The 27,228-nt window shown below is 49.0% G+C and overlaps 1 protein-coding gene across 2 annotated transcripts; it reads right to left on the bottom strand.

Annotated features, from left to right (window-relative positions):
• Positions 1 to 152: 152 nt before the first annotated feature.
• On the bottom strand, positions 153 to 26,016 carry BNIP5 (BCL2 interacting protein 5). Of its 2 annotated transcripts, none has more exons than XM_061195120.1 (11): positions 25,858 to 26,016; positions 17,447 to 18,075; positions 15,888 to 15,952; positions 15,414 to 15,654; positions 14,258 to 14,389; positions 13,042 to 13,100; positions 12,476 to 12,716; positions 11,478 to 11,609; positions 10,523 to 10,587; positions 8,877 to 9,119; positions 153 to 216 (listed from the first exon to the last, which is right to left on the bottom strand). In XM_061195120.1, the coding sequence occupies exons 2-11, from the start codon at positions 18,069 to 18,071 to the stop codon at positions 205 to 207; spliced, it is 1,815 nt and encodes a 604-aa protein (XP_061051103.1). In that variant the 5' UTR covers positions 18,072 to 18,075; positions 25,858 to 26,016; the 3' UTR covers positions 153 to 204. The 2 variants fall into 2 exon arrangements, with proteins under 2 accessions (XP_061051103.1, XP_061051102.1); XM_061195119.1 differs by lacking the exon at positions 153 to 216 and adding an exon at positions 5,988 to 6,786.
• Positions 26,017 to 27,228: the final 1,212 nt, after the last annotated feature.

Raw genomic sequence — 27,228 nt, 5'->3', positions numbered from 1 at the left:
TTAACAAGGTCAACTGTGTAAACTGCTTCACAGAGTGCAAGGTGTGTAATAGCACTCAATAATTAGTAGATATTATGGTTATATAACTCCCAGAGGTTAACTAGCCACCTCTCAGCTTCTGAATAGAACTGCACTTAAAGAAGATGATTCTTTGGGACACTAGTCTACCATCTTCTCCGTCTGCTAGCTTCCGGAATAAAGCTGTTATTCCTTGTCCTAGAAAAAAAGAGAAAAGAACTGTACTTAAAAACCAAACAGGGGACTTCCCTGGTGGTCCAGTGGTTAAGAAGTCGCCTTCCAATGCAGAGGAGACAGGTCTTCACATGGACCCCGTAAGATCCCACATGCCGTGGGGCAACTAAGCCCGTGCGCCACAACTACTGAGCCTGCGTGCTCTAGAGCCCGCACCACAACTAGAGAGAAGCCCACACACAGCAACAAAAGATCCCGCATGCCTCAACAAAGATCCCGCATGCTGCAACTAAGACCCGATGCAGCCAAATAAATAAATAACTATTAAACAAACAAACAAACAAACAGGTGGGTGCTCATGTGACTCAACAGGTAGCGTTCCTAACTGCTGCCAACCTACAGCTAACGGTCCTGACCAGTGTAGGCCTGCTTCTTATATAGCTTTTGACTATATTAGACTGTTGTTGATTTAATCAGTCAACCTTTACTGAGCACCTACTAAATGCCAAGCACTCTTCTGGGTTCTGGGGATATCAAAGATGAATTCAGCTTGATCCCAAACTTTCAAGAATTTACCCCAAAGTTGGACTTTAGACCAAAGACAAGAGTAAAACCAACTAATCTGCCAAACTGTGAGCCCCATATAAACCAAGTCTTAATTTTTTTACTGAACCATAAAATTGTTTTTAAAGGCACATGCATATATACATACACACTCACAAATTCAAAATGCCAGCCTCAAACCCAAATCAAGCCAGGTATCACCTACAGTTATTTCACAGGATTATTGAAGTATTCTCTGAATGGAACAGACCCTGCTATTTAATTTGCTTCAAGCCTTAATTGGTTGAAAAAATTCCTAACTCTTTATATGAGACATCCAGTCCTGGGTGGGAGTCCCTGGGTAGGCACAGGGATGTATCAGGTAGATGAGGGTCAGAGGCTCACCCTGGCAGCCATAGGCCCACTGCAAAATCTGGGCAAGTAGGTACTTGGTGGGTGGCAGGAAGCAGTATGGTGGGGAGGAGATTCAGAGCTGCTGCAGGAAGTAAGGCAGACCTACGTGTCATTTTCTGGATTAAGGGATGGGCAGCAAGGGTGTAGGATCCAGAGGGCAGTTGGTGGTTTCTGGGGTTTGTAGGATCACTGCTGCCTGGGATTAGTCTCACTCTCTTCCTTGGTCTCCATCCCCAAGACTTCCCTGACCTTTGAGTCTGTCTCTAGAAGCTCAGGGTCAGGTTTGGTCATGAGGATGTAGGCAGGTCTGCCATGGGTGTGGGGAAGCTTCCCTGCAGCTAGGAGTGCCCTCTGGAAGCCAGGTCCAGACTCGGGTCTTTGATTCCAGAGCCAGGCCTCTTCCCATACATCAGAGCAGTGGGAACTGTGCGGTTCAGCCAGAGCTACCTTGGTTGATAAACTTCTAGGAATCAAGGTGCTTTATAAAGAAGCAGGCTGTGATAAAAAACAAACAAAACAACATTCATAAGCTGTGGAAAACACTGTTGTCAGTGGATCACACATCCTGTGTGTGGTACTCCTTTATAGAACAGGTTATGAAACTGCTTGGGAGCAATTTACCAATTGATTTTAAGCAATTCCATGCTTTGAGTTCAAATACAAGGTTAGTGGGCAGGGAAAAAAAGCTTAAAAATATTAGGCATAGAGAGGTAGGAGTGGTCCAGGAAGAGGAAAGATCTGTTCCCAAACTACAGTCACAAGAGACATTGTCACATCCACGGGCCAGTCCTGTGTAAATTCCTGGTCCCCAGCTGATATCTCTCCCGGCAGAGGAGAGAGTCTAGAATAAAAGCTCAGGGTAAATCTTCCATACATTAATGTGCGTGCGTGCATGTGTGCATGTGTGTGTGTGTGTGTGTGTGTGTGTGTGTGTGTGTGTGTTTTAAATTAGAAGTTCAAATCCATACTCTGGTGTGGGTTGTATTAGTCAGTTATTGCTGTTATGATAATGCTGTATAACAAATGACCCTCTTCCCCCAAGATCTCAGTGGATTACAAAACAAACATTTATTTTTTTTCTCTTTCATAAGGCTATGAGTTGGCTGGGATAGCTCTGCTTAGGCTACAGGTTGGGGTCAAGTCTGCTCCCTGTCCCTTTTATTCCAGGACCAGCAGTAATGCCAGATATGCCCTTCTCCTGGAGCATGGCTAGATATATATATCAGCCTAGCTTTCCTCTGCTCGTCTTATCTCTTCTCAGTGGTCATCGGACTCAGGTTGTGTAACTGACCTCAAAGTAGAGAGACAGATTGAGAAGTTGAGAGACTGCCTACAGGCTACAAATGGAAAAGGAGGAGGTCCACCTTGCTGATTGCTACCCACATCCTTCTAATTGCTGCCAAGTCTGTCAGACTCCCCAAATTTCCACCATTAAAGAGCCCCTCCTTTGAGTTACTATGGAATCTCCCCTTATTCAAAGGTGAATTTAATAATGGCTAAAACTTATAGAGTAGTTATTATGTTCCAAGCACTGTGGCACAGAGAGGTTAAGTAACATGCCCAAAGTCACACAGTTGGTAGATGGCAGAGCCAGGATCTGAATCCAGATCGTCTGTCACCAGAATCTTGATGTTGACCAAGTGGTACAGCCTCTTGGGGTAGCAGGAGCACTGGAGTGAGAATCAGAAGTCACAGAGTCTAGTCTAGTTCCTCCATTTGGGCAGCAGAGGCCTGGAGGTGCACTTGGAAACATGGCAGGGGGTAGGTCAGGCTGGCTTGTGTGCCATGCTAACGAGGTTGAACTTCACCTGTGTTACTAAGGAGTCATCATAGGATTTAAACAACAGAATGACACAGTCAGATTTGAAAATTATCCAAGAATATGCAAGTCCACATCCCAACATTTCTCCGAGATGAGCTCTGCAGGTGTCTTCCTGCAATTTCCCAGAGAGGGCAAGTGACTTGCCCAGGGTCACACAGCAGGTGGAGGAGGGCTTGGAAATCAGGACTTCCAATTCCCCCTTTTTGTCTCATTTCCCCTCACATGTGCTTAACCTCAACTTCTCGCATCCAGGTCTGCTCCCTGCCTGCTCGACTTCTCTCTGCTCTCCACTTCCGAGACAGTTTGGGTCACCTACAGACCTCATCCCAGCCGGATCAAGGAATACAGCTGCCCTGAGGTGTGGAACGCCCCAGGGTGTCCCTGGAGACCAGACGCTGCCTGTTCTGTCCCAGGATACTGTGGTGACCTCTGAGCCCTGTTGCCCCAGCTTCCTTTCTGCCCCCACCTGCTTCTTCCTGGTCACGGTCAGGGCCAACACTAGCCCATATAATGCCTTGTACACTAAGAAAACAGCACCCCTTCCTTGAGAACTTGACTGCCAGCTGCTTGAATGTTGTCATAATACACTGATTTCGTTTGAATAATTGACTGCCAACTGCTAGAAAGCTGTATGAATGACATATAAGTGTGTCTGTGAAGTGCCTAACCTTTTGTATTGGCAGTGTATCCTTGGGCAGTGTGCAGTCTGCACAACTGTCCTCCGCACTCTGGAGGGCACTCCACTTCTTCCCTCTTCCTGCAAAACCAAATACCAACCAGACTTTTGCAAGTCGAATAATATTTCAAACACTCTTTTATCAACTCCTGCTCTGCAAATGGAATCCTCCTTTTGCAAAAGACCCTTGTATAATAAAGTGAACCCTCGAACTGGCTTTTGGTATAAATTGAGTTTTCCAATTTCCACGTATTAGCCTGGCTACTTGCTCAGGATGCCCAAGGTATATAAATCTGTGAGGAGTGTTCTCAGTGGAAATAAGGGGAGGGAAGTCCTTGATTCGGGACTTAGAAATGATGAATTTGTGTCCTTTTTCTAGGAAACTGTGAGCCGAGAGAGAAAACTTGAGCTGGAACAGGAGAGAACCTGACGGCCGGAAGGCCAAGGCTTCTCCCCGCTGCTCTCAGACGCCCTCCTCTCACCCCAGGCCTTTCGGGGACCTGCGTGCCACCCACTACCAAGCCTGTTGGTGTAGAGGGTCCTGCTTCCCCCAGGCAAGAGCCTTCTTGTCTAAACATCCTCCCAGCTTCCCTGCAGTCCTTCCCCTACTCTGCTCTGGACAGACAGATGGACGTCAGCGCAGACGGGCACTGAAGAGCGAGCAGCACAGCTTCCTCCCAGCTGGCCGGGCTCTGGGCCTTCCTCCCAACCTAGCCTGAGTTCACTTCTTCAAGATGCTAGCCCCCCAGGATCTCATCCACAGGGCAAAACTGTTGGGGGCCAGGCAGAGCTGAGCCATGGACACTCTTTCCTGTTTCCTGTGGTGTCAAGAGACCACATCTTCTTCTGTTGCTTGTTTTTTGTTCACACAGCACACAAAAGGCTTCACTTGGAACCACCTCAGCCACTCATGGAAGTCCCCAGGTGGGGCTCATCTGGCATGCAGCCTTTACAAGCTCCCGAGGGATTATGTGGTGCAACTGGGTGGAGTGGGCAGCCCTGGCCTTTATGGAGTCCTCCCATGGTTGTAGAGGAAACGGGAAGCTTTATGTCCCCTTCCCTCCCCTTTCCCAGCCCAAATGAGGGCAGACTATGTCAGCTCTTCACACCCAAGTGAAAATGGTCCACAAGAAAGACATCTTTAACCTCAATTTTTCCAGCCTGTCCAGAAAAGAAAAAAAAAAAAAAAAACTCACTGCTTCCCAGAGTGTGGATAACCTCTAGCTCCAGCCGGACCCAGTAAGGAAGCCTGGGCTGCCCACAGGCCTCAGATGCATTTGCTTAACAAATCCTAGAATGCAAAACCGGGTGGACTGGGTGGAAGACAGCCCTGAACTGTGGCCCTTGAGAAGGACACGTGCAAATTTAACCCATGGTGGGTGGGAGGCTATGGCACAGAGGCCTGGGTGGAAGCTACATTTAACAGGACCATGTCAGGGAACAAGAGTCCACACAAGCCCCCTTCAGATGGTTCTACCTGGAGGAACCTAAGTGTACCTTTGAGAAGCCTGAGAAGAATCAAATCTCAGGTGTTCTTGTACCCTCTGCCTTCTCCCATTCTGCGGCCCAGACCAGTCAAGGGAAGGACCCGTGAGTTACGTGGAGCAGCCCTGCTGGCTGCAGTCCTTTTCCCCTGGAAGGTCTTGCTGTTTGCAGGTGACTATGTGCCCAGAGGCCCTGAGACATGTGAGCCAGGGGAGGGAGGATTTCAGTCTTGTACAACTCAGGAGCACTTATTCCCTGGTGTGCAAGGGAGGATTGAATATAATGTTAACTATTGTTTTAACTCAAAGCCTGTATTTAGGCCCCAGATGCTCTGAGGTAATTAGAGAATTGTTCTTGCATTAGTTCCAGGGTTGCCAGAAAAAATACAGGATACCCTGTTAAATTTGAATTTTAGATAAACAGCGAATAATTACCTAGTGTAAGTGTGCCCCCAGCACTGCAATTATTTGTTGTATATCTGAAATTCAAATTTAACTGGGTCACCCATATTTTTCTTTGCTAAATTTGGCAACCCTAATAGTTCCTTTCTCCTTTTTATGCCTTAAAAACAACAACAACAATAACAACAACAACAACACTAATGGGTTGTTTTTTGATGTGCCAGTCACTGTGCTTTGAAATCAGGAGGTGTCCCTGAGGCCAGAACACTTCCTGGTCTTCCAAACAAGCATATGTGAATGACACCTACAGTGCAGCCAACTGAATAAATTATGTGTTAAACATAGATGCACATCTGTTACATGCATGTGGACGTTCTGGTGAGAGATTAAACAAAAATTTATTTTTAAAACTAAGACATTTAAAACCAACATCTGAAAAAAGTATCAACAGGCCTTCTACATGATGTAGGCATATTTTCAGCCCTGATGGATCAAGAAAACACATGATAAAAAAAATAAGGGCACATAAGTTGGCACTACACACTAGGATTGGCCCCAGAATGCAAAGGCCTTGATTCCCGGTCCAGTGCTCTGGACCAATGCCTGTTGAGGTAGCTCCCCCATTTCCTCCCTAGCTCCCAGTTTAGAGATAGAACCACGGGTTGCACAATTCCAGTTGAGGACCAAGGCCTCCCAGAGAATGCCTGGCAAAATTGCCTAGATCTCAGGAGTTCCCCCCATTCATTCATTTGGTCAGTACTTAAAGATTGCCTCCAGCTCTGTGGGATGGGTATATTTAGCCACAAAGTGAAAGCACTTACTACCTCTCTTTAGAGAGACTTCAGCATAATAGAGCCAGAAGAGATCTGATGGGTCACTAATCCAGCCCAGAGTCCAAGGTCTGGAGAGGAGAGGGGACATGGGACATGGACAGGGTCTTGCAGCAAGTTTGGGGCAAGTGAGCAGGTGGAGTCCTGGTCTCCTAACTCCCAGTCCAGTGTTATTTCCCCCCATGGCCTCTGCCTCCAGCTTTGTGGAAGAACATTTCTGCATTCTCCACTGAGATAAGCTCACAACGGTGCAAGGATGCAGAATGGCTGCCCACTCTTGTCTTCAGTTATGTCTGTGAAGCACTGGATTGGGACATCTTTGGGGTTTCCTGGCTAAAGCCACCGATGTTTGGATAATTCAGGGAACTTGAGTGCAAAGCATAGCTTTCAGTCTGGACTCTGGCTCTGAGGATTTGTGTCGTTCTGGGAGGAAAAAAAGAACACAGGTCTTAGCCATAGCCCAATTATGTATGGGTCCCACCCTGATAACAACCGACTTCTCATTAACCCACTAGCTCCCACCTCTGGGTCTTTGCTCACACAGTACCTCCTGCCTGCAGTGTCCTCCTGGTCCTTTCTCCCCATCTATAGCCTCTCCATCCTCAAAGGTCAAAATCAATGCCTGCTACTTCCTGGAAGGCTCCCGGAACCAACTTGCTTTATTGACCTCAGTTAGGGCTAATTTGGCATTTAATTGATATTTAATTTTGTCATTAGTAAACATTCTATCCTTTTCCACTAGCAGAACCTTCCACAGGCTCTCATAGCATCTTGCACAGTTAGGCTCATAGGAAGCTCTGAATGTCTACTGGTTGAATAAATAAATGAATGAATGGCTAGTAAAACCAGAAGATGGAGTTAGGGCTACTGAGGATGTCAGAATTGATGTTTCTATAATATCTTTCACAAAGAACTCAGATCACTCCATCAGCTATTACCTAACCCACCTTAGAGGGCAAATTATCCCTATTCTCCACGAGAAGACAGTGAGTCTGAGAAAAGAGAGGTCTAAGGTCACGAGGAGTTTCCACTAGGAAAACCATTCGAATGATGAGGTACAAGTATCATGAAATAAGACCAGCTTTCCTGAGAGCCTTATCACATGGCTTCTAAAGGTAATTCCAGGAGGAGAAGACAAAGGCTTTGAGTGATGGTGACACCATTGCAATAAAGGTCTGGTTTCCCAGGGGACAATTTGGATATAGAAGTTCTGGTCCTATGTGTCCAACACCAATAGGACATTTCATTCCTTTAAAATCACAACTTCACTCAGTAGTTTCTGCACTATAGATCTGGTCAAATGTTTGTAAGCAGGTCATCTTAAGAGAATTTGAAAAGAGTGGGGAGATCTCTATCAGAGTCCAACAGAAAATTCAGATTAAAAAAAGAAATCAGTGTTAAGTTTTATCTCTACAGGGACCATCCTACAGCCTCAGGGAAGGGGGGATTATTAGGAAAAGCATGAAACCAGTCAAAAGAGTGAGTGATGGGGAATTCCCTGGCGGTCCAGTGGTTAGGACTCCAAGCTTCCACTGCAGGGGGCATAGGTTCGATCCCTGGTCGGGGAACTAAGATCCCCCTATGCCCAAAAAAAAAAAAAAAGGCTGAGTGATGGCAGGGGAGAGGCTATTCTTTTTTTTTTTTTTTTTAACATCTTTATTGGAGTATAATTGCTTTACAATGTTGTGTTCGTTTCTGCTGTATAGCAAAGTGAATCAGCTATATGTATACATATGTCCCCATATCCCCTCCCTCTTGCGTCTCCCTCCCACCCTCCCTATCCCACCCTTCTAGGTGGTCACAAAGCACCGAGCTCCCTGTGCTATGCAGCTGCTTCCCACTAGCTATCTATTTTACATTTGGTAGTGTAGATATGTCCATGACACTCTCTCACTTGTCCCAGCTTACCCTCCCCCCTCCCCGTGTCCTCAAGTCCATTCTCTACATCTTCGTCTTTACACCTGTCCTGCACTACTGGGCATATACCCTGAGAAAACCATAATTCAAAAAGAGGCTATTCTTAATTAATCAGTCAAGGCAAGGTCAGTGAAGAATGGCCTCCAGGAAGCCTTCCAGAACCAAACAGCCCCAGGGATCCTTCTCACCTACCTTATTTGATATGTAATCTTACTTTACTTTGTTCTCTAAATTTTATGACAGTCTCAATTGGAAAGCCAAGCAGCACAACCCATGAAATAATAAGAGGGCGAGCTAAGATAGTAGCTGGTCCAATAGCCCATACTGATATCAAGAAGTATGAAAATGCACATCCAGTTGGAGACCAGAGTCAAATAAAGAAGATGCTAATTAGCTAATTAGCAGGTAAAGGGGGCGGGGGTTGGAAAAGAAAGAGGCTGCTGTGGTGTAGAATTGTCTCAGAAGGCCTTGGCAAGGTGGCGGCATTTGAGCTGGACCCCAGAAGTCCTGAAGTAAGCAGGGGAGGGGGGAGGACAGTAAGCAGATCCTTGTGATTGTGAGTCTGTCGCCCCTCATGCCATATTGCCTTTTCTCACCTGCTGGTCCTCCCTGTATGGGAACTGGCTAAAACTGGGTCGCCTGTAGTGTAGGCCCGTGAGGCTGTGGACAGCTTGGTAATTGCTGCCAGCACATTTGTTAGCCAAGCCAAAGACAAACGGGTAGGGTCTCTTGGGTTCGGTGGAGTTGGCCTCCTGGGTGCTCAGGGTGGCTTCCAGCTTTCTGAGGGAAGAGTCTGAGAGCTTGTAAAAAAACTTCTTAAAGCTGGGGTGTTGCCTGATCTGGAAGCAGAAATGAAGGCAGGCCATCAGTGTTGCCAGCAGGGAGCCCCCTCTCCCCAGCATCTCCCTCCCCCAACTCCATGCAGCCAGGCTGGGTGCCTCATTGTCCCTGGGACAAGCATCCCTTGTTAAATTCATCCACCATCCCCAGCCTCTCAGAATCTGTTCTGCAAGGTACAGCTCCAAGCAGCAGAACAAAGTGGGGAAAAAAAAAAATGCAGGTCTTTGGATTCAGATAACAGATGCTTAAATAGCATTTACTAGCTGTGTGACCTCTCATGTGTAAAAGGGGGGGTAATAATATGTGCCTCCCCAACACTGTCGTTGGGGGGAGGAGATTAAGTGAGATAGTTTAATGTTTTGTGCAAAGTGGATGTTGGATGAATTTTAGTTCCCACCCTAAGCCTCCTCCTCTTAATACCTAAATGTCTTAGGTTGAGTTCCCCACAGAGGCAGACCCAGAGACCAGGACTCGGATGCAGCTCACTTATGTGGTAAGTGATCCTGGCAAACACAGATGGGGGAATGGAGACCTGGGGCAAGAATGGGAAGGCACCCCACTCAGGCTGGCAGCTGAGCCTGATCCCCTTGGGGCACTTTGGGAACCCTCGAAAAACACACACCCCAGAGTTTTCCCTCCAAGGGATAAGGGAGCTGGGGTATGTGTACACCAGCTCGCATCAGCCAGTGGTTGAGGGCTGCTCCTGGGGAGGTTGCACCTGCTCATTCTGGCTTAACCTACGGGTGGTAAATGGCTCTGGGGGCCAGTCCTCAGGCAAAGGGATGCAGGTACTGGCAGTTGGGAGCTGGGCCAGCTGCTCTGTGGTGGTAAGGAGAGGCACTAACAAGGTCAGCTACACTGATTACTCATCTCTGACTTGTGCTCACACCTAACTCCTCTTCATATGTGATCTGCGTTTGTCTCTCCAAGTAGTCTGTGAGGTTTTCAAAGGCAGGGCACCTTATGTTACACTCTACCTAGCAAGGGAAGGAACTCTAACAAAAGTCTGAAAGAATTGGAGACCTTATAATTACTGAAGTGCGTGCCGAAACAGAGTGAAAGGCAGATAGCAGAGGACGAGATCAGAGGGACTCAGGGAAGGAGGCTTCCTGGGAGGTGGCTCATGAGCTGAACTTCAAGGAGGATTTGGACTGGGGGAGGTCCTGGCTGGCAGGCGGAGCCACATAGGTTTATATTATTTTTAAGTTAACACTGATCTCATCTGCTATGTGTCTGGCATTTTCTATATATGCACTAACCTTGGCAAGTACGTATTTATCCCCCATTTTGCAAAAGAGAAAACAGAGGCTCATAGAGGTTAAGGGGCCTACCACGGTCACCCAGATGCAAAGATGGGGACTGAACTTGGGTTCAGTCCTTGTGGAGACTGAGCAGTCCTCACCTGCTCCCCCAACTGGCCATCCACTTCTTGGAGAATGGCCACCAGCTTCTGGATGATCAGCTCCTCTAAGGAAAATAAAGAAGGATTGAGGGATTATTGACATGTTCTGTAATAACCCATCCATCGATCGCAGAAGTATTTTGTCTCTAAAACACAGTACACAGATTAGATATGAAGGGCAAAGAAAAATCTTCCCCTAAACTGGGGCTGGAGCATGCGAGCTTTGTTTTGGTTAGCTGTATAGAAATAGAAGGCAATTTGGCCTGCTGAGCCTCACCTGTCACCACATTCAGCTCCATTCTGACAGATGGGGAAACTGAGACCTTATCCAGGCTACAGAGTAGTCAGGAATGGGAATTGGGACCAGGAGCAACTAATCAGAATGCAGGGAGGGCAAATACCCTGGCTACTGATGCAACAGGAATGTACCATCAGCCTGGGCTATAAGCAGCAACTTGCAGGTGGCTGCTTGCACCAAGAGTTAATTGTAAATAGGACATTTGTGGACCTGTTGTTATAAACTGTCAGCAGCTTGAAATTGGCCGTGGTGGGAATTTTATACCACAGAAATCTGCAAATGCTACAAATCAGGGCTTCCCCCATCCCCCCACCCTTACCCAGAGTTTGTTTGCCAGTGCGCCACTGGTTATGAGACCCAGAGCAAGATAGGAATTTTATATGAAACATTCAGGCAAAGCAATGGCATGTGGTGGGGGTGAAATTACATCCCACAGAACGGACAGGTATTCTCTACCTGAAGAAGGTTGTCCACCTGCAACTCTGCCCCACCAGCCCCTGTTCAAAGGCCAGCCCTGTCTCCTCTCTGCCCTTCTAGAGTCTCCTGGGGTACTTGTCAGCTGCCTTCCCAGTTCACTACTAGGATTCAGGCTGTGAAATCCATGCAAAAGGGAAGCCCCGGGGCAGCTGTCCCAGGAGAGAGCAGGGTGGCACTAACTAGATTCATTTGCTCCATCTGGCTGAGGTCCTGCTTCTGGCTTGTGGCTTCTGGCCTGGGAGGGTGCTTCTGAGGATCCAACTGGCCCCCCTTCTGCAGGTGAGGACTCCTGGAACTCGAGATCCTCCGGATCTGAGGGCAAAGAGGAGTTGGTGTGAGTGTGTTTGCACCTGTCTCAAATCCACCAGCACATCACTGAACCCAGGTTCTGACAAGAAGCTGTCCAAAGGCTCAGGCTCGAGAAGGGTCCTGGTTTCCCAGGCTCCTTGGGAACCCCCAGCCCCACTGGACCTCCCTCAGAGGAGTTCACAGTGCTTTTTGTGCCTCCAGAAATCTCATTCTTTCTTCCAACCACCCCCTTTGCCTCCTCATAGTCTGGGAGGAAAACAAGCAGGCCTACCAACAGGTCCCACCAAGTGAGCCCACTCCCCCTTTAACTCTGCGAGCCTTTGCCGAGTCACTTCGCCTGTCTGAACCTCACTTTCTCCATCTGTCAAATGGGAGTAACAGGACTGACCTCACAGGGTTGTGAGTGGGAGTGTTAAATGAGATAATATGTGTGAACGTGGCAGGCAGCGGGCACTCCGTAAATGTCAGGAGAATTGTTGTACACCAGTGGTCCTCATAGTTCAGTGTAGTGAAAAAACAGAGGCCCAGGCCATATCCTACTTCATCTAACCTGGGTTTCTGTTTTTCTATGGGCTTTCCAGGTGATTCTGATGCATGTATCTGAGGAACAGATGCACTGCTCTCATACCACATTTGTTTTTAGGTATTTATGGTTGGGGGGAGGGAAGGTGTGTGTCATAGAGGTGGGTCCTGGCAGCAGCCGGCCCCTTTCTCCTCTCCACAGCCCTCCCACACCTCCCCACTCTGCTCAGAGCAGACAGTGAAAGTCAAGACTGCACAGGACACCAAGCAGCTGGCCAACCCTGCCCTGGAGAAGCCTAGGGGCCAGAGGCAGCCTCTGTTACCATGGCAACCCCAGGCCTGCTCACCAGGGTTGCTGGAGATAGAGGGCCGATGGCCACCAACACACAGGGGCAGAAAGCTGGGCCTCTTTGGCGGCCGGGAGTCTGGGTTGGCAGCACCTGCAGCACCCCCTCTCTTGGGCTCCTTGAAGCCATGTTTCTTATGAGAAAAGGCTTTTCTGAAACTGGACTTTTTCTCTTGTGATTTCTTCCTGCAGGTTGGGGCCAGGTTTCCTGCAGCCACTTCTGGCTCCTGGACTTGAAGTTGCTGCGGGGGAGATAAGAGAGACTGAGTCAGGGTCCCTTACTTTGAGGAGGTTACAAGTGAGCGGAGGAAAGAGGCCATTGCCTGAAACAAACAGAGACCCACTATGGACCAGAGGGTGTGGCCGGGGGAGAAGGGTGATTGGTGCTCAGAGCTGGGGAAACAAGTACAGCCTGCAGCGGTCAGAGGAGGCTCTGGGAAGGAGAGACTGGAGCCAGGCTCTGGCAAGATGTAGAATTGGGGGAGGGGCAGGGAAGTTATTGTGCCAGGTAGGGGTAGGGGTGTCCATAGTGAGGGTCAGGGTCTACATGGGGAATGTCTTCCTCACCTTGTCTCCCCCCTGCTCCTCTGCATCTTGGGGTAGGTCAATGATCTTCTGGATAAATTCTAAAAAAGAACAAAGCGGTTGCTCACACTTGAGTGTTGAGAAAAGCTTTTCTATGGTCAGTCTTCATTTCCTAAGGCCCAATGGCTCCCTGGATGATTCTCACAGGTCTCCAGGGTGGGGTGCTAATGAGCTTGCCTTTAAGGTTGTCTCAGGCCCAACCCATGGGGACCACAGATTCCTCAGAGGTAACCTGCGGGCAGAGCTGGCTTCACGGGAACACATTCACTTATTCATTCACCACTGAGGAAGGGCCTAGATGTGCCTTGTTAGGTGCAGGAAACATCCGAGGTCCCTGTCTCCAGGAGAAGGTGTCTCAGGACCATAAGGAAAGGCCTGGTCCCCACAAGTCCCCTCACCCCGCTCTTTCCTCCTCTTCTAGGTAGAACAGGGGCCCTTCTCAATTCCCCTTCAAGGCACATTTTCTGTGAAAAGCAAACAAGGCAGAATGGGGGAGGTAGGGGAAGCAGATCTTCAGACACACAGAACTGACGGTGATTATATGATCTTAGGCTCGGCTCTGCCAATGATAAAATAATAATAATAGTGATGGCAGCTACCATGGGTTCAGCTTCTCTCCTAAGGCCCCTACCCCCTTTCCTATCCTCTTCTCCTGAGGCTATGTTCTCAAGCTGGGCTACATGACAACAACACTAATAGTCACAATAAATGGCAGCTGACATTTATTAGCTGCTCATGGGTACTGCTCTAAATGCATTATCATCATTAATTCATTTAGAGCCTCCAACAACTCTAGAGAGTAGGTACTATTATTATCCCCATTTTACAGATGAGGAAACTGAGACCAGAGATGAAGTAGCTTGCCCAAGATCACACAGCTGGAGAGGTCAGAGCCCAAATTTGAATCCAGGCCCAAAGATCATACCATCTGTCGAGCCCTGGCCATGGGCCGATGCTTTCCTTGTATCGCCTTATGTTGGCCTCACCAAGGAGGATGTTGTGGTTTTACAGCTGAGGCTCAGACAGGGTAACAGCAGCCTGTGCTCTGGACCCCGAGCTGCCTCCCCAGCCTGCTTCACTCAGAGGCAGGTAAGGACAGGTCACTGCCTCTCTCTGGTTCAGTTTCTCTTCTGCAAGTAGAGGGGTCAGACCAGACATCTTCCAAGGGGCCTCTGAGAAAAGGAGAGGGGGTACTAACTGAATTCCGAGGCTCTGTCCAGGTGCAGGTCCTCTTCGGGTCCCCGGCTTCCTGCTGGGTTGGAAAGCTCGAAGGGACTTGGATCCCCACCGTCTGTAGACAGAGCCTCTTGGACTTCAGGTTCTTCCACACCTGAGAAGCAAGAGGAAATGGTGGGTGAGCTTCATCAGTCTGAGGGTGTTAACTAATGCACAGAAGTCAGCAGGGACTCCAAAGTGCACTCCGTGGCTAGTGCATGCAAAGGCCTTGCTGGGGTGGCGGGGAGCTGCTGGGCAGGGCCGTGGCTCTGATGTACTGAAGACCAAGCTCCCTCATCCCTTTGCACTTCCATACAGCTGCCTTTCCTAGGCTTTGCTCCTCTCTCCTCCCTCCCCTGGAGACCTCATCCCTCCACCATCATGACTTGATCCATGAATTGGAGAGTAAATGCCTGATGCCCTGGCACGAATTAAACTCATCACAGCCAGGATCCCCCCTACATGAAAATATCTCCCCTTGTGGCCTGAAATCCCACTACTGGGGATCCACTCTTTGGTGTTAAACATTGCCTTCTCCTTTTTAAAGTATACATTCTCCTGGCCAAGATGACCTGCTGGGCCGTTCCTCCCTGACACCCAGGCTGACCCTTTCTCCCTGTAGCTCTGGCTCCATCACTGATGGGCCATGTGACCACAAACACATTGTTTTACCTCCCTAAGCCTCAGTTCCCTCGTCTGTGAAATGAGGATAATAAGATGTAATTCATAAAATGAGGACTGATTGCATATAGATACACAGCAGGGAAGTGTCTCATTTTACAGACAAGGAGACTGAGGCACAGAGATGGAGCCCAGAACACAGGTCTCCTGCCTCCCAGGCTCCAGTTCCTTCCTGCACATGCTACCCCCTGCCAAGGTGTGGAAGCTGAGGCTTCGGAGAGGTGAGGATAGTTGGGGGAAATCCCTGAACACAATTTCCACCAGGGGCTTAGCTGGGTTGCCTAGACAGTGAGGCTTCGTGTGTGGAGGTATCCCTTTTGCCCTCCCCACACTGCTCAGGGCAGAGCAAAAGTCAGAACTGGGATGGCAGCTCTGAAAATGGCCAATTCAAGCCTTGGGGAAGGTTCCAGCGCAGTAGGCAGCTGCAGCGTTGCTGTGGTAACTGTGAGCCTGCTCACCTGGGCTGCTGGAGCTGGAGGGCCGATGGCCACCAACACACAGGGGCAGAAAGCTGGGCCTCCTGGGCGGCCGGGACTCTGGGCTGGAAACATCTGCAGCCCGTGCTCTCTTGGGCTCCTCAGAACTGTGTTTTTTATGAGAAAAGGCTTTCTTGAGGCTAGACTTTCTCTCTTGGGATTTCTTCCTGAAGACTGGTGCTGGGTTTTGAGGAGCCACCTCTGGCTGAGGGGCTTGACGCTGCTGTGGGGGAGATGAGAGAAACTGTCAGGCCCCTGACCTTGAGGAGAGGGGAAAGCTCCCCAAGAAGCAACTGAGGAGCAACCAAGGGCTTCAGGGTGGCCCCAGGCAAGGGAGGTGACAGAGCCTGGAGCAGCGGAGCAAGGGGGCCCAGAAGGACAGGTGGGGCTTGAGCAAGGAGAAGGAGGAGAAGGCAGCAGCCCCCCGGGCATCTGTGCAGGCAGTTTGATCCTCACCTCTTCTTCCCACTGGTCTCCCACTTTTTTGAGCAATTCCACTATCTTCTGGATGATGGTATCCTCTGGAAGAAAACAAATGCACCCAGTTAATCTTTCTAGATGCACAGAGAATTCTTTCTAATGACTGTCTTGGAGTTCTGAGACCAACTTGGGCCTTCACGGTCCTCTTAAAACAACTCCTCTAGCACGGAAGGTGGGGTATGGGAGAAGCATCACATTCCAGGGGCTGGTCCTTCTGAGAGAGGGTTGGAAGATCCACAGGCGAAGGGTACTAGGCCAAAGCATGAAATTTTATGCAGGAAGTTTCAAGTCAGTCCTTCAAGCATTCAACTTGTGCCCCATGATTTCCTTTGAACATTGCAGATCTGTACATATCTACTTGGGGTTTGACAAGCTGTGTGACCTTGGGTAAGTCTCTTAATCTCTCTGGGCCTTCATCTCTTCCTCTGTGAAATGTGGATCATAATCCCCGTCCTGGTTCCCTCAGAAGGCTGTCAGGCCATCAAATGAGAGACTGTGCTTGGAAATACTTTGCAAGGCTAATGTTGATCCAACCTACAAAATTCCAGCAGGGGAAATGATGGAGACCAGGCCTAACTAAGCTGGACAGAGGCACTCCAGCAGGCATGACACAGGTAGCCTGCCCCGTTGGTGCCCCAACTACACTGCCAAGGCTTTACAGAGAAGCCCAAACAACATAAATGGTTTTCTTTGATATTCCAGTCGACCTACCCAAAGACAATGTGCCCAAAGGAGCCTCTGCTTAGTTGCCAGCTGATCAGTTTACACAAAAGAAGGTGCAAACAAAATTCCCTCTTCCCAGGCTATCTGCAGGTTTTTTCACCCCTCTCTTCTCTCTCATTTCTAAATCCTGTTAGGCTTTTGTACTTTGACTCAGTCTACCAGCCAACTCCCTCTCATGTGAGAAAACAATTATCCTGCAAAATAACCAATTAAATGCCTTTTTGCTATTTTTTGACAGATGCATAGCTTCTCCATTTCATATCGTTTAAAATATGCCCATTCTTGGGACTTCGCTGGTGGCGCAGTGGTTAAGAATCTGCCTGCCAATGCAGGGGACACAGGTTTGAGCCCTGGTCCGGGAAGATCCCACATGCTGTGGAGCAACTAATCCCCTGCGCCACAACTACTGAGCCTGTGTTCTAGAACCTGCGAGCCACAAGTACTGAGCCCACGTGCCACAACTACTGAAGCCCGTGCGCCTAGAGCCCGTGCTCTGCAACAAGAGAAGCCACCGCAATGAGAAGCCCTCGCACCCCAATGAAGAGTAGCCCCCGCTCGCCACAACTAGAGAAAGCTCGCGCGCAGCAAGAAAGACCCAATGCAGCCAAAAATAAATGATAATAAATAAAATAAATATTTTAAAAATCTTATTAAAAAAAAAAAAAAAGAAGTGGTGTTGTTCCTGATAGTGGCCCTACCTTCCAAGTTCCCCTCTGTTGAGAGGTTTAAGCAGCCAGCTCAGAGCACCCTAGCCCTTGGGGTGGGGGATGGTGGCTGTGGGGTTACCATAGAAACGGGCATGGTCTGCTCACCCCCAGCTGCTGGGCCCAGATCAGCCTCCTCGCAGCATGAGGCACCAGCCATCTTGGTCTCCTGCCCTTTGGCCTCCTGATCTCGGGTCCCCTTGGTTTCCTCAGCACCATGTTTCTTGTGACCGTGTTTCTTGCGGCTGGCCTTCTTGCTGTGGGCTTTCTTCCTGGGAGCTGGCTCGCCCGGTGTCTCGGGGGTTTCTGCGGGCTCGGGGAGGCCCTCCTTCCCCTTGGCCCTCTTGTTGGTCTTTTCCTTGGGCTCCTCGGGGCCCATCCCAAATAAGAAGTTCATCATGGTCTTCAGCCACCCCTGCTGGGCCCGACACTGGGCCTTGTCCTTCTTGGTGTCCTGCGGAGGCCTCTGCTCACTGGGGAGAAACTCCCTGGTCTCCTCCGGGCTGAGGGCTGCAGTCGTGGTGCCCTGAGCCTCCGCAGACTGAGCTGGGCTCTTGGGACATCTGGCCCCATCGCTGGCCGCCCGGCGCAGCATCCTCCTGGAGGGGCTGGTGGGCCGGGAAATGCACCGGCGGTCGCACGACTCTGAATCCTTCTGGGGGTTCTGCAGCCTGTCCAGAGACCTGGCTCTCCTCCCTGACAGAGGCTTCCTTGGGCCCCGCGGTGGCTCCATTGCACTGCAACCAAAACAGACAACTCCCTTAGAAGAGGCTTCGGAGTCTGCTGGGTGGGCTAGCAGTGCTGACCTAAGTGCCCATCCAACCTACCCTTAATGTGAGTACTATCAGCTCTCAAAGCTGTTGTCTCATTTAAATTCCTCAGCATCCCTGGGAGGAAGGGCTACCCTTGTCCCATTTCCCAGAGGAGGAAACTGATCCACAGGGGGTCATGCCCCAGGTCTCACAGCTAGTCCCCCAGAGCCTCCAGGAGGAACACAGCCCTGCCAACACCTTGATTCTAGTCCATTGAGACTGATTTTGGACTTTTTTTTTTGGCTGCACCGCACAGCTTGCAGGATCTTAGTACCCTGACCGGGGATGGAACCCCGGCCCCCTGCAGTGGAAGTGCGGAGTCCTAACTACTGGATCGCCAGGGAATTCCCTGAGTTTGGACTTCTGACCTCCAGAACCGTAAGATAATTGATTCATGTTATTCCAAAGCCACAGAGTTTGTGGTATTTTGTGACAGCAACAGTAGGAAATGAATACAGCTGGAGCCAGAGGCCACGTCCTGCCCCTTGGGACTGCGGGCAGCTCCTGCAGCTTTTCTGGCCCAGTGTCTTCACCTGAAATGTGCCTGAGACCTACCTGTCTATCTCACAGGCTGTTAAGAGTATTTCACAAGACAGCTCAGTAAACGGCAATTCTGTTCTTCCAATTGCTCAGGTCCAACATTTGAAGTCATCCCTAACTCCTTTCTCTCTCTTGCTCCCCACGTCTGATCCACCAGCAGAGACTGTTGGCTCCACTTTCAAAGCACACCCGGGGCTTCCCTGGTGGCACAGTGGTTAAGAATCTGCCTGCCAATGCAGGCGGACACAGGTTCGAGCCCTGGTCTGGGAAGATCCCACATGCTGCGGAGCAACGAAGCCCGTGCGCCACAGCTACTGAGCCTGCGCTCTAGAGCCCACGAGCCACAACTACTGAAGCCCACGCACCTAGAGCCCATGCTCCGCAACAAGAGAAGCCACTGCAATGAGAAGCCCCCGCACCGCAACAAAGAGCAGCCCCCGCGAACCACAACTAGAGAAAGCTCATGAGCAGCAACAAAGACCCAACGCAGCCAAAAATAGATAAGTTAATTAAATAAATTTTTTAAAAAAGCACACTCGGCCCCGAACCACGTCTCCCCTCCTCCTCCACCACCATCCAGTCTAGGCCCCATCTCTGCTCACCTGGACTATTGCAGTCACCTCCTAACTGATCTCCCTGCTCTACCCTTGTCCTCCTTACAGTAACTTCTCCCCTCAGCAGCCATGGGCGCTTTTACAAATTAAGTTAGAGCCTGTCACTCTCCTGTCTCCAATGGCTCAAAGTCTAAGTCCTTACAATGGCCAGCAAGGCCCCACTGACCCGGCCCCATCACCTCTCCCGTCCCCTCTCACTCACTTACTCACTCCACTCCCCTCATGCAGCCCTGCTTGCTGTCCCTCAGGCCTTCTCCACCTTGGGTCTTCACCCTGGCTGTTCCCTCTGTCTAGACCACCTTACAGTTTGTTCCCTCACTTCCTTCAGGGCTCTGCTCAAATACCTTCCCATAGGGGCCCTCCCATCGCACCCCCATTAGCACACCGTCTCCCCCTTTACCTCACCCCTGATGTTAGGCAATATCATATCTTCCCGTGTTTAGTGGTTTATTGTCTGAGCCTCTCTCCCTCCCCTTTGTCTGTTTTGCTAGGTCTTGTATCCTGAGTACCTAGAACGATGTACTTATTAAACAAAGGAATAAATGTATAACAAACATTTAGTAAACTAAACAATACCTAAGAATGTGTAGTTAACGTACAATAAATGAATTTGCACCAGTTCCATCTTAAAGCAGCCGGGGCCCTTCCGTTTTCCATCCAGAATGAAGCAGCTGCCCATGGAAAAGACAAAAGAACCACCTTCTCCTGGGCAGCTTTTTAAGTAGGCTGGGGTGTGGGCAGCTCACTTGATTTTTGTGTCTTTAATCTGAAACACCTGGGGCTTTCCAATTTTTCCAGAGTTGTTCAGAAACCCTTTGCCCGTTGGTGGAAGTTAAAAGAAAAATAAAATATGGTTTTGAATCTCAATCCTGAGCTCCCAGAGATTCCTATGGAGTTTAGATTTATGGATTGCCTACTCTAATCTGTAATTATAGCCTCATCACGCATTTACTATTATTTAGTATATTAAGTATTTATGTATTATGTATTCATATCGTATCTTCTGTGTTTACCAACTGATTCATTACTTTAAAATATACTCTATTACTATGTCCAGCTTAGAGGCAAAAATAAGAACCTATAATTATGATTTCAGATGTGCAGGGATCCATGTGAATGTGAGGAAGATACATAAATAGAGGGAAGAAAAGGCACAGGGACATAACAGAGAGATTTGAAGGTGACAGTAACAGTCAAGGATGCCTTTCTTCCTTCTAACATGGGTCTCGGGAGGAAGGGTAGGGAGGATGGCTAGAGGCCACCGGCACTGCTGAGTGTCCACACATGGACAGTCTTGGAGGAAATGAGAAAACGAAGAAGCAGGCAATCTGGAAGCCTTTATTTGTTGCATAATGTTCCTTAAAGGAACATTTGAGTTACATGAAAACTTTTAGCAACACACATCTCTAATTTATCTGGAAATTGACTAATGTTCTTGAAAGCCTCAGAGGCTGCCTTATGGTTGTGCTTCCAAAATGTGGCGTTAAGTGGGTTAAGAAAAGAAATCACAGAAGAAAATATTTTGCTTTCTTCTCATTAAGTTCTTTCAACAAACCTTTAATAGGCACCCACTATGTACCAGGAAGTTTGCTCTGTGCTAGGGAACAAGATGCAGGTTGTGCCCTCAAAGAGAATGTTCAGTTCTTCACATGGGTGGGAGTGGAGGTGTTAGTAGGTGGTGATGACAGTAATGCTCTATTTCCCTGATAGCTACTCTCTCTCTTTATTATTTTTTATTTTATTATTATTATTATTTTTGGCTGTGCTCTGTGAGGCATGCAGGATCTTAGTTCCCCGACCGGGGATCGAACTCACGCCCCCTGCAGTGGAAGGGTGAAGTCTTAACCACTGGACCGCCAGGGAAGTCCCTACTCTCTCTCTTTAGTAGCACGTGGTCTTAAGAGAAGATAAGTTTAGGTCGAAGGTCTATTTGATTTTAAGATCCAAGTAAGCTGATCCAGAAATATTCACTAAGGGAATTCCCTGGTGGTCCAGTGGTTAGGGCTCCACATTTCACAGCCAAGGGCACAGGTTTGATCCCTGGTGGGGAAGTAAGATCCCGCAAGCCCCACAGCTGAAAAGAAAAGAAAAGAAAGAAAAAGAAAAGAAAGAAAGAAAGAAAGGAAGAAAGAAAGGAAGAAAAGAAAAAGAAAGAAATATTCACTGAATGGTGTCAGGGTTCTCTTTGCTTACTCAGTATGTTCCTGTGATCAGGGCAAATTGGATGAGGTTGGCAGAGAAGCTGTTCAGTAAGAGAACCACCAAACCAGCCCCTTTTCTTCCTGTGCTAACTTGGCTCGAGGGGGCCCACTGCAATGAGGGCACAGCATCCTTCCCCAGCTAATGAGAAAAGAGGTGCAGTAATTTCTTTAAAAACTGTCATTGTTATGGAAACGGTTTTCACCATTGCTGATGGTTGCAGCATCCTCCTACTGCATTCAAAGGACACGTTGCTACTTCTAATCAGAGCATCAGTACAATTCCACCTGGCAATGGTTTTCTTTTGTGATGTTTTTTCAAGAAAACTGCCTTGTTTTGGCCACCCCCTCCCTGGAACAACAATGCCCTGAGCCCAGGGGAAGGTGAAGGAGGAGCAACTCCCAGCCCAGAGGCAGGGAGAGGCGGGATGGGTGATGTGTGACCTTGGCCATCCAAGAGTGTTTCCCCCGTGAAGAGAAACTTCAGGATCTCCCATGGCCTCCTACCCTAATCCAGTGAACTCTTCCCATTCCTCATCCTCCCTCAAGGTGCTGCAGTGTTTGATACCTCGTCCTCTTACTTCTTCCTGCAACTCTTTCCTCTCTGGGAAGCTGTGACAGAGCTCAGACCCGCTCTCCTCCTACCCCCTGGCCGCTCCTCCTCTGTAATGTTCCAAAGATTCTGTCTTCCAACACTAAGAACAGGATTGAGAGAGTGTGGCTGACCTAGGAGGGTAAACCTACCCTCCCCCAGGGAGACACCCTGGAAGATCTTCTGTGGGGCAGATGTGTCCTCAGACTTTTAAAGTCTCTAAGCCTAAGAAGATTGTGTTTTAATATTACCCCCCACACACGCATGCCATACATACACATGTACACAAATTCTATGTGTGCTGGAATTAAATCTTTCCAGACTTTCTGATTGTAAAACTCTGCCTATCCAGAATTCATCAAAGCAAGTCTTTCTTTTCCCTTCCTCTGTTTTCTTGTTTTGCGCCCCTGCTTTGCCTGGGACTTCACCCAAGTTCTGCCTGCCTGTCAGGAAATCCCACCCTGTCTGGTCCATGCTTCCAGACAGCAACCCTGAGACAGCAGCAGACCATAGCTGCATGGAAACCCAGCTGCTCTTGTAAACTTGCTGATTGCCTTGGCAGAAAGTGGATTTCAGGGCAAAGTCCGAGTCTGCTCAGAAATACCCAAGTGATCTGCAGATCACAGGACTTCTGATAAGACATGACGTATACCGGTGACGTGTTTAAAAGTAACAACAGCAAAACAACAGAGAAAGTTCACAGAGCTGACCTTAAGTTACTGTGGAGCGGAGAGTTTGCAAATTTTTCCCAAGCATGCTGCTATTTTGGGTTTATTTTCTAAATTATACCCTGACCTCATCTGTACACCATTCTCTAATTCATGCACCTGTCATGTTACTTTGTAACTGCTCTGGCACCATTTCCTAGAGGAATTTAGCCGCTCCCCTTCTCCCCCCGCTGGACTTCACACAATAGATACTCAATAAACAGCTGGTTACTCCAAGGGAGAGTTCGTGTGGACCCAGAGTCACACCCACAGACACTCATTGCTGTAGACTGAATGTTTGTGTCCCTCTCAAATTCATATGTTGAAACCTAATCCCCAGTGTGATGGTAGTAGGAGGTGGGGCCTTTGGGATAATCAAGTCATTTGAGCAGAGCCCTAATGAAAGGGATTAGTGCCCTTATGAAAGAGGCCCCAAAGTGCTCTCTTGCCACTTCTACCACGTGAGGACACGGAGAGACCTGGTCTTTGAACCAGGAAGCTCTCACCAGACACCGAATCTGTCGGTGCCTGAGTCTTGGACTTCCAGCCTCCAGAACTGTCAGAAATAAATTTCTGTTGTTTATAAGCCACCCAGTCTATGATAGTTTGTGATCGCAGCCCAGACGGGCTAAGACACTCATGTGACCCAGCAACAAACTCATGTATACCGTAAACTTACAAGGACTCATAACACCCTGGAATTCCCCTTACTCCAAGTGTAAAGGAAATAATTATCTGAGTATTTATTTGCTGAATGCCCTTCCTGTCTAGATCCACGTTCCACAGAAAGGGCCCAAGCCTGCCTGGTTTCTGGTGTGTCCACACTGCCTAGGAGGCTCTCAGTGTTTGTGGAAAAAACATACAATACACACACATGTGCAAACACAACCAGCTCACCAGCCACATGGCACCCGCACCTCCTTCATCTTCATGATCTCAGTTCAACTTGGCCACAGCCCTAGCAACGGGCCAGGTTGGCAGTGGGGGATTAAGGCTCTGCCGATTAAGAGACTTGACCAGGGTCCCACAGCCTGGAAGGGGAGAGAGTTGGGGCTTGAATCCACTCCTCTGGATTCTAAATTCTTTCTCCCACACTGAGAGACCTCCCATAAGCACACACACACACACACACACACACACACACACACACACACACAAACACACACACACTTAGAGGTGAGCAAATCTATTTCACACTGAGAGATAACCCACGTCCACACACGTGCCTGCCGTGACCTGTCCGCGTTGAGTCAGACATTCACGTGTGCCCAGGTATTGAAATCTGTGTCCCAGAGGCAAAGATTGTAAACACAGGGCGGGGCTCACAGACTCTTGGCTGGAAGCCAGTCAATGGGCTGGAGGGTCAAGGGCTGACCCTGAGCTCATATTTACTTTTCATCGACACAGGTGAGCCCATGGACACTTAGAACCCCAAGGGTGAGTGCCTGTTCAAGCTCAAAGCCTTCCATCTGGGCTCCCGAGATGATGTGCCTCCCATCCACAGGCCACACGCTCCTGGGAGGACACCTCCAACCTCCACTGGCAGGACTCGAGTGGGGGACAAGGTGGTCAACTCTTCCCTCAACACCGGACCCATCCTGCTCCCACGCCCCGCTCCCAGGTGTTAGATGGGAACAATTCAGGTGTTCCTTCTCCTCTGTGGGGTCCCTACCAGGTTCCTAGAGCTGGAAGGGACCTAAGAAGTATCCAGCCCACCTCCTGTAGGGTAGGACTGCTTTGAAGACTCGCATCCCCTGTTGGAACCCTTCCTGCAATGGGAACTCACCACCCTTCAAGGCAAATCATTCCACTGTCAGCCAGCAGGAATTAAGGACAGTCCTCCTTAGACTGAGCTGACTTGGCTGGCAGCAGGCCCTCACGCCCTGAGGAGAGGTCACCTCACCCCCTGAGTCCTCTCTGTTCCAGCCCATCACCCGATGACCTGGGTCTCTAGGTGGTTCCTCAAATCACATTGCTTCTGCACCCATCCCCTGCCTGGGCACCCATTTCTGGGAACTCCCCAGATGGTCCTTGTCCACTTCAAAATGTGAGGCCAGGCTGGGACGGAGGGCTCCAGCCACGGGCTGACCACAGCAAGGCCCAGTGAGATTTTGCACAAAGCTTCAGATCACAGAGATATCTGAGCAGCCACGTGGTGCCCCTGTGGGGGTCAGCTCTGCCTGAGCCGACCCACAGCTCAATGTAAAGGGCTGGACTTGTACCATCTGCCCAATCCGATTGTCACCATCAAACACACATCACCTGGTACCTGTTTTCCAAAATGTTGGGGATTTGCATCTTTTGAGGATCTTTTGAGACCCAAAAGATTGAACTCCCTAATGGTGGGACTTCAGGCCCCATGATACAGCAGTGGGGCAGACTTGCGGGCACAGTGGGGTCATCACACACAAAGCTGGAGAGCTCCAAAAACGACCGCAGCTCCCCTCCATCCAGCACTAGAGTCTGTGCTCCCCCCCCCCGTCTTGTCCTCTATGCAAGACCACAGACCATGCAATGTTATAATCCCCCCTCAAGTCCCTGTCAGAGCAGCAGGCCACCAGAACTCTTTTCATAAGATCTCCCTGTCCTTGGGCTAGCTTCCAAGAAACTTAAAATGATAAAATCTTAATCCAGCCATAGGTAATAACAACGCCCCCATTTATGTGAAGTTTCCCTTTACTATGTACCTTCACATAAAGCCTATAACTTGACCTCTACAACCTCCATTAGGGAAATGAGCAGGAGAGGTATGTAATGCTGTCCCTGTTCTACAGATGAGGAAACTGAGGCCCAGAGAAGTGAAGTTCCCTGCTCAGGATTGCTAAGCTAGGACTTGAGTTCAGCGCTTCTGTGTCCAAGTTAGTTCAGAGCTCTTTGCATGACACCTGGTTGAGATCACATCATTGAATTTTCTATCTTTCTAGAGATGAAGAGACTGAAGCCTAGCAAGCTAGAAGCAGCACTGGGACTAGCTTCAGGGTCTACCCTCCTTTCAGGACCCCAAGATACCTACCCACTACTCCAGCCTTCAAAGGGGAGACTATCGTTCAACCAACCTCAGACCACGAAAGTCGCTCCTCTCCCAGGGTACTTTTGGTCCGGGGGGCTTTGCATTGGGTACTCCCAGCAACGTGTAGGCACCACTCCCTGTCTGCTGGAAGTTGTATCCAATGAGGGGTAGTAGTCCCAGCTCTCCCAGGGAGAATATGCTGCCAGTTTCCAGACTGTCTCAGAAGATGCTTTGGTCAGAGCCATATTTATCATATGTCCCAGGAGGTGAGCTCATGGGCAGCCAATCCAGGGGCCACCTGCTACAGCCCCGTCATCCTATCCCAGGGCTGCTCTCTGTTCCTCCACAGATAGGACGCTTACCTCAGCTACCCTAGAAAAAACAATTTTGCTTGACAACTTCCTTATTACACCCGAAAATAAACCAATGCTCAGAAAACAAACTTAGGCCTGGCTGGAGGAAGGCCAGTCCATGAAACAGAAAGAAAAACTCTTATGGGAAACACGAGTCAGGGGAAAGGAGGAGGAGGAGGTAGTTTTAGCACCTGCATACCTTCCTCGGTTCTCTCCAAAGAACTCTGAAGAGGGAATGATCTAGAGAGACAGGTCATTGTATGTAACATATATTCCTTGACCTGGAGATAAAACCCAGAAGGAGGAGTTGATGAGCATATTTTCCAAATTCTGCTATCCCTGGTAGGGTCACCACGAGTCTTCACAGAACATTCTAAGAAGTCTTAAAAGTTCACATTTTCACTTTCTGTAATGCCTGAAATTTTTTTTTTAAAATTATTTATTTATTTATTTTTGTCTGCGTTGGGTCTTTGTTGCTGTGCGCGGGCTTTCTCTAGTTGCGGCGAGCGGGGGCTACTCTTCGTTGCGGTGTGCAGGCTTCTCATTGCGGTGGCTTCACTTGTTACGAAGCATGGGCTCTAGGCAGGCGGGCTTCAGTAGTTGTGGCACACAGGCTCAGTAGTTGTGGCTCGCGGGCTCTAGAGCGCAGGCTCAGTAGTTGTGGGGCATGGACTTAGTTGCTCTGCGGCATGTGGGATCTTCCCTGACCAGGGCTCGAACCCGTGTGCCCTGTATTGGCAGGCGGATTCTTAACCACTGCGCCACCAGGGAAGCCCCTGAATTTTTTTTAAAACAGAATTTATCCATGTTTGTAATCAGAAAAGAAAAACTAGTTTTATTCAAACAAAAGTAAAAAAAAATGTCAGAAATTCTGCTTTGGTTAATTGAGCCAGGGAGGCATTGTAAAGTAAACACTGAAAGCACTGAGCTTTGGAGTCGCCCAGACTGGAGCCATCTGCCAGCTGCGTGACCTCTGGCAGGGGACACAATGTCTCTGAATTTGTTTCTCACTCGAAAACTGAGTGGCCACCTTAGAGGGTGACCGTAGGGTCAAATGTGATAAT

Source organism: Eubalaena glacialis, chromosome 7, assembly GCF_028564815.1.
Source record: "Eubalaena glacialis isolate mEubGla1 chromosome 7, mEubGla1.1.hap2.+ XY, whole genome shotgun sequence".
NCBI classification, from domain to species: domain Eukaryota; kingdom Metazoa; phylum Chordata; class Mammalia; order Artiodactyla; family Balaenidae; genus Eubalaena; species Eubalaena glacialis.
Note: the sequence above shows the minus strand (reverse complement) of the source record. Positions and strands in the feature narration are given on the sequence as shown.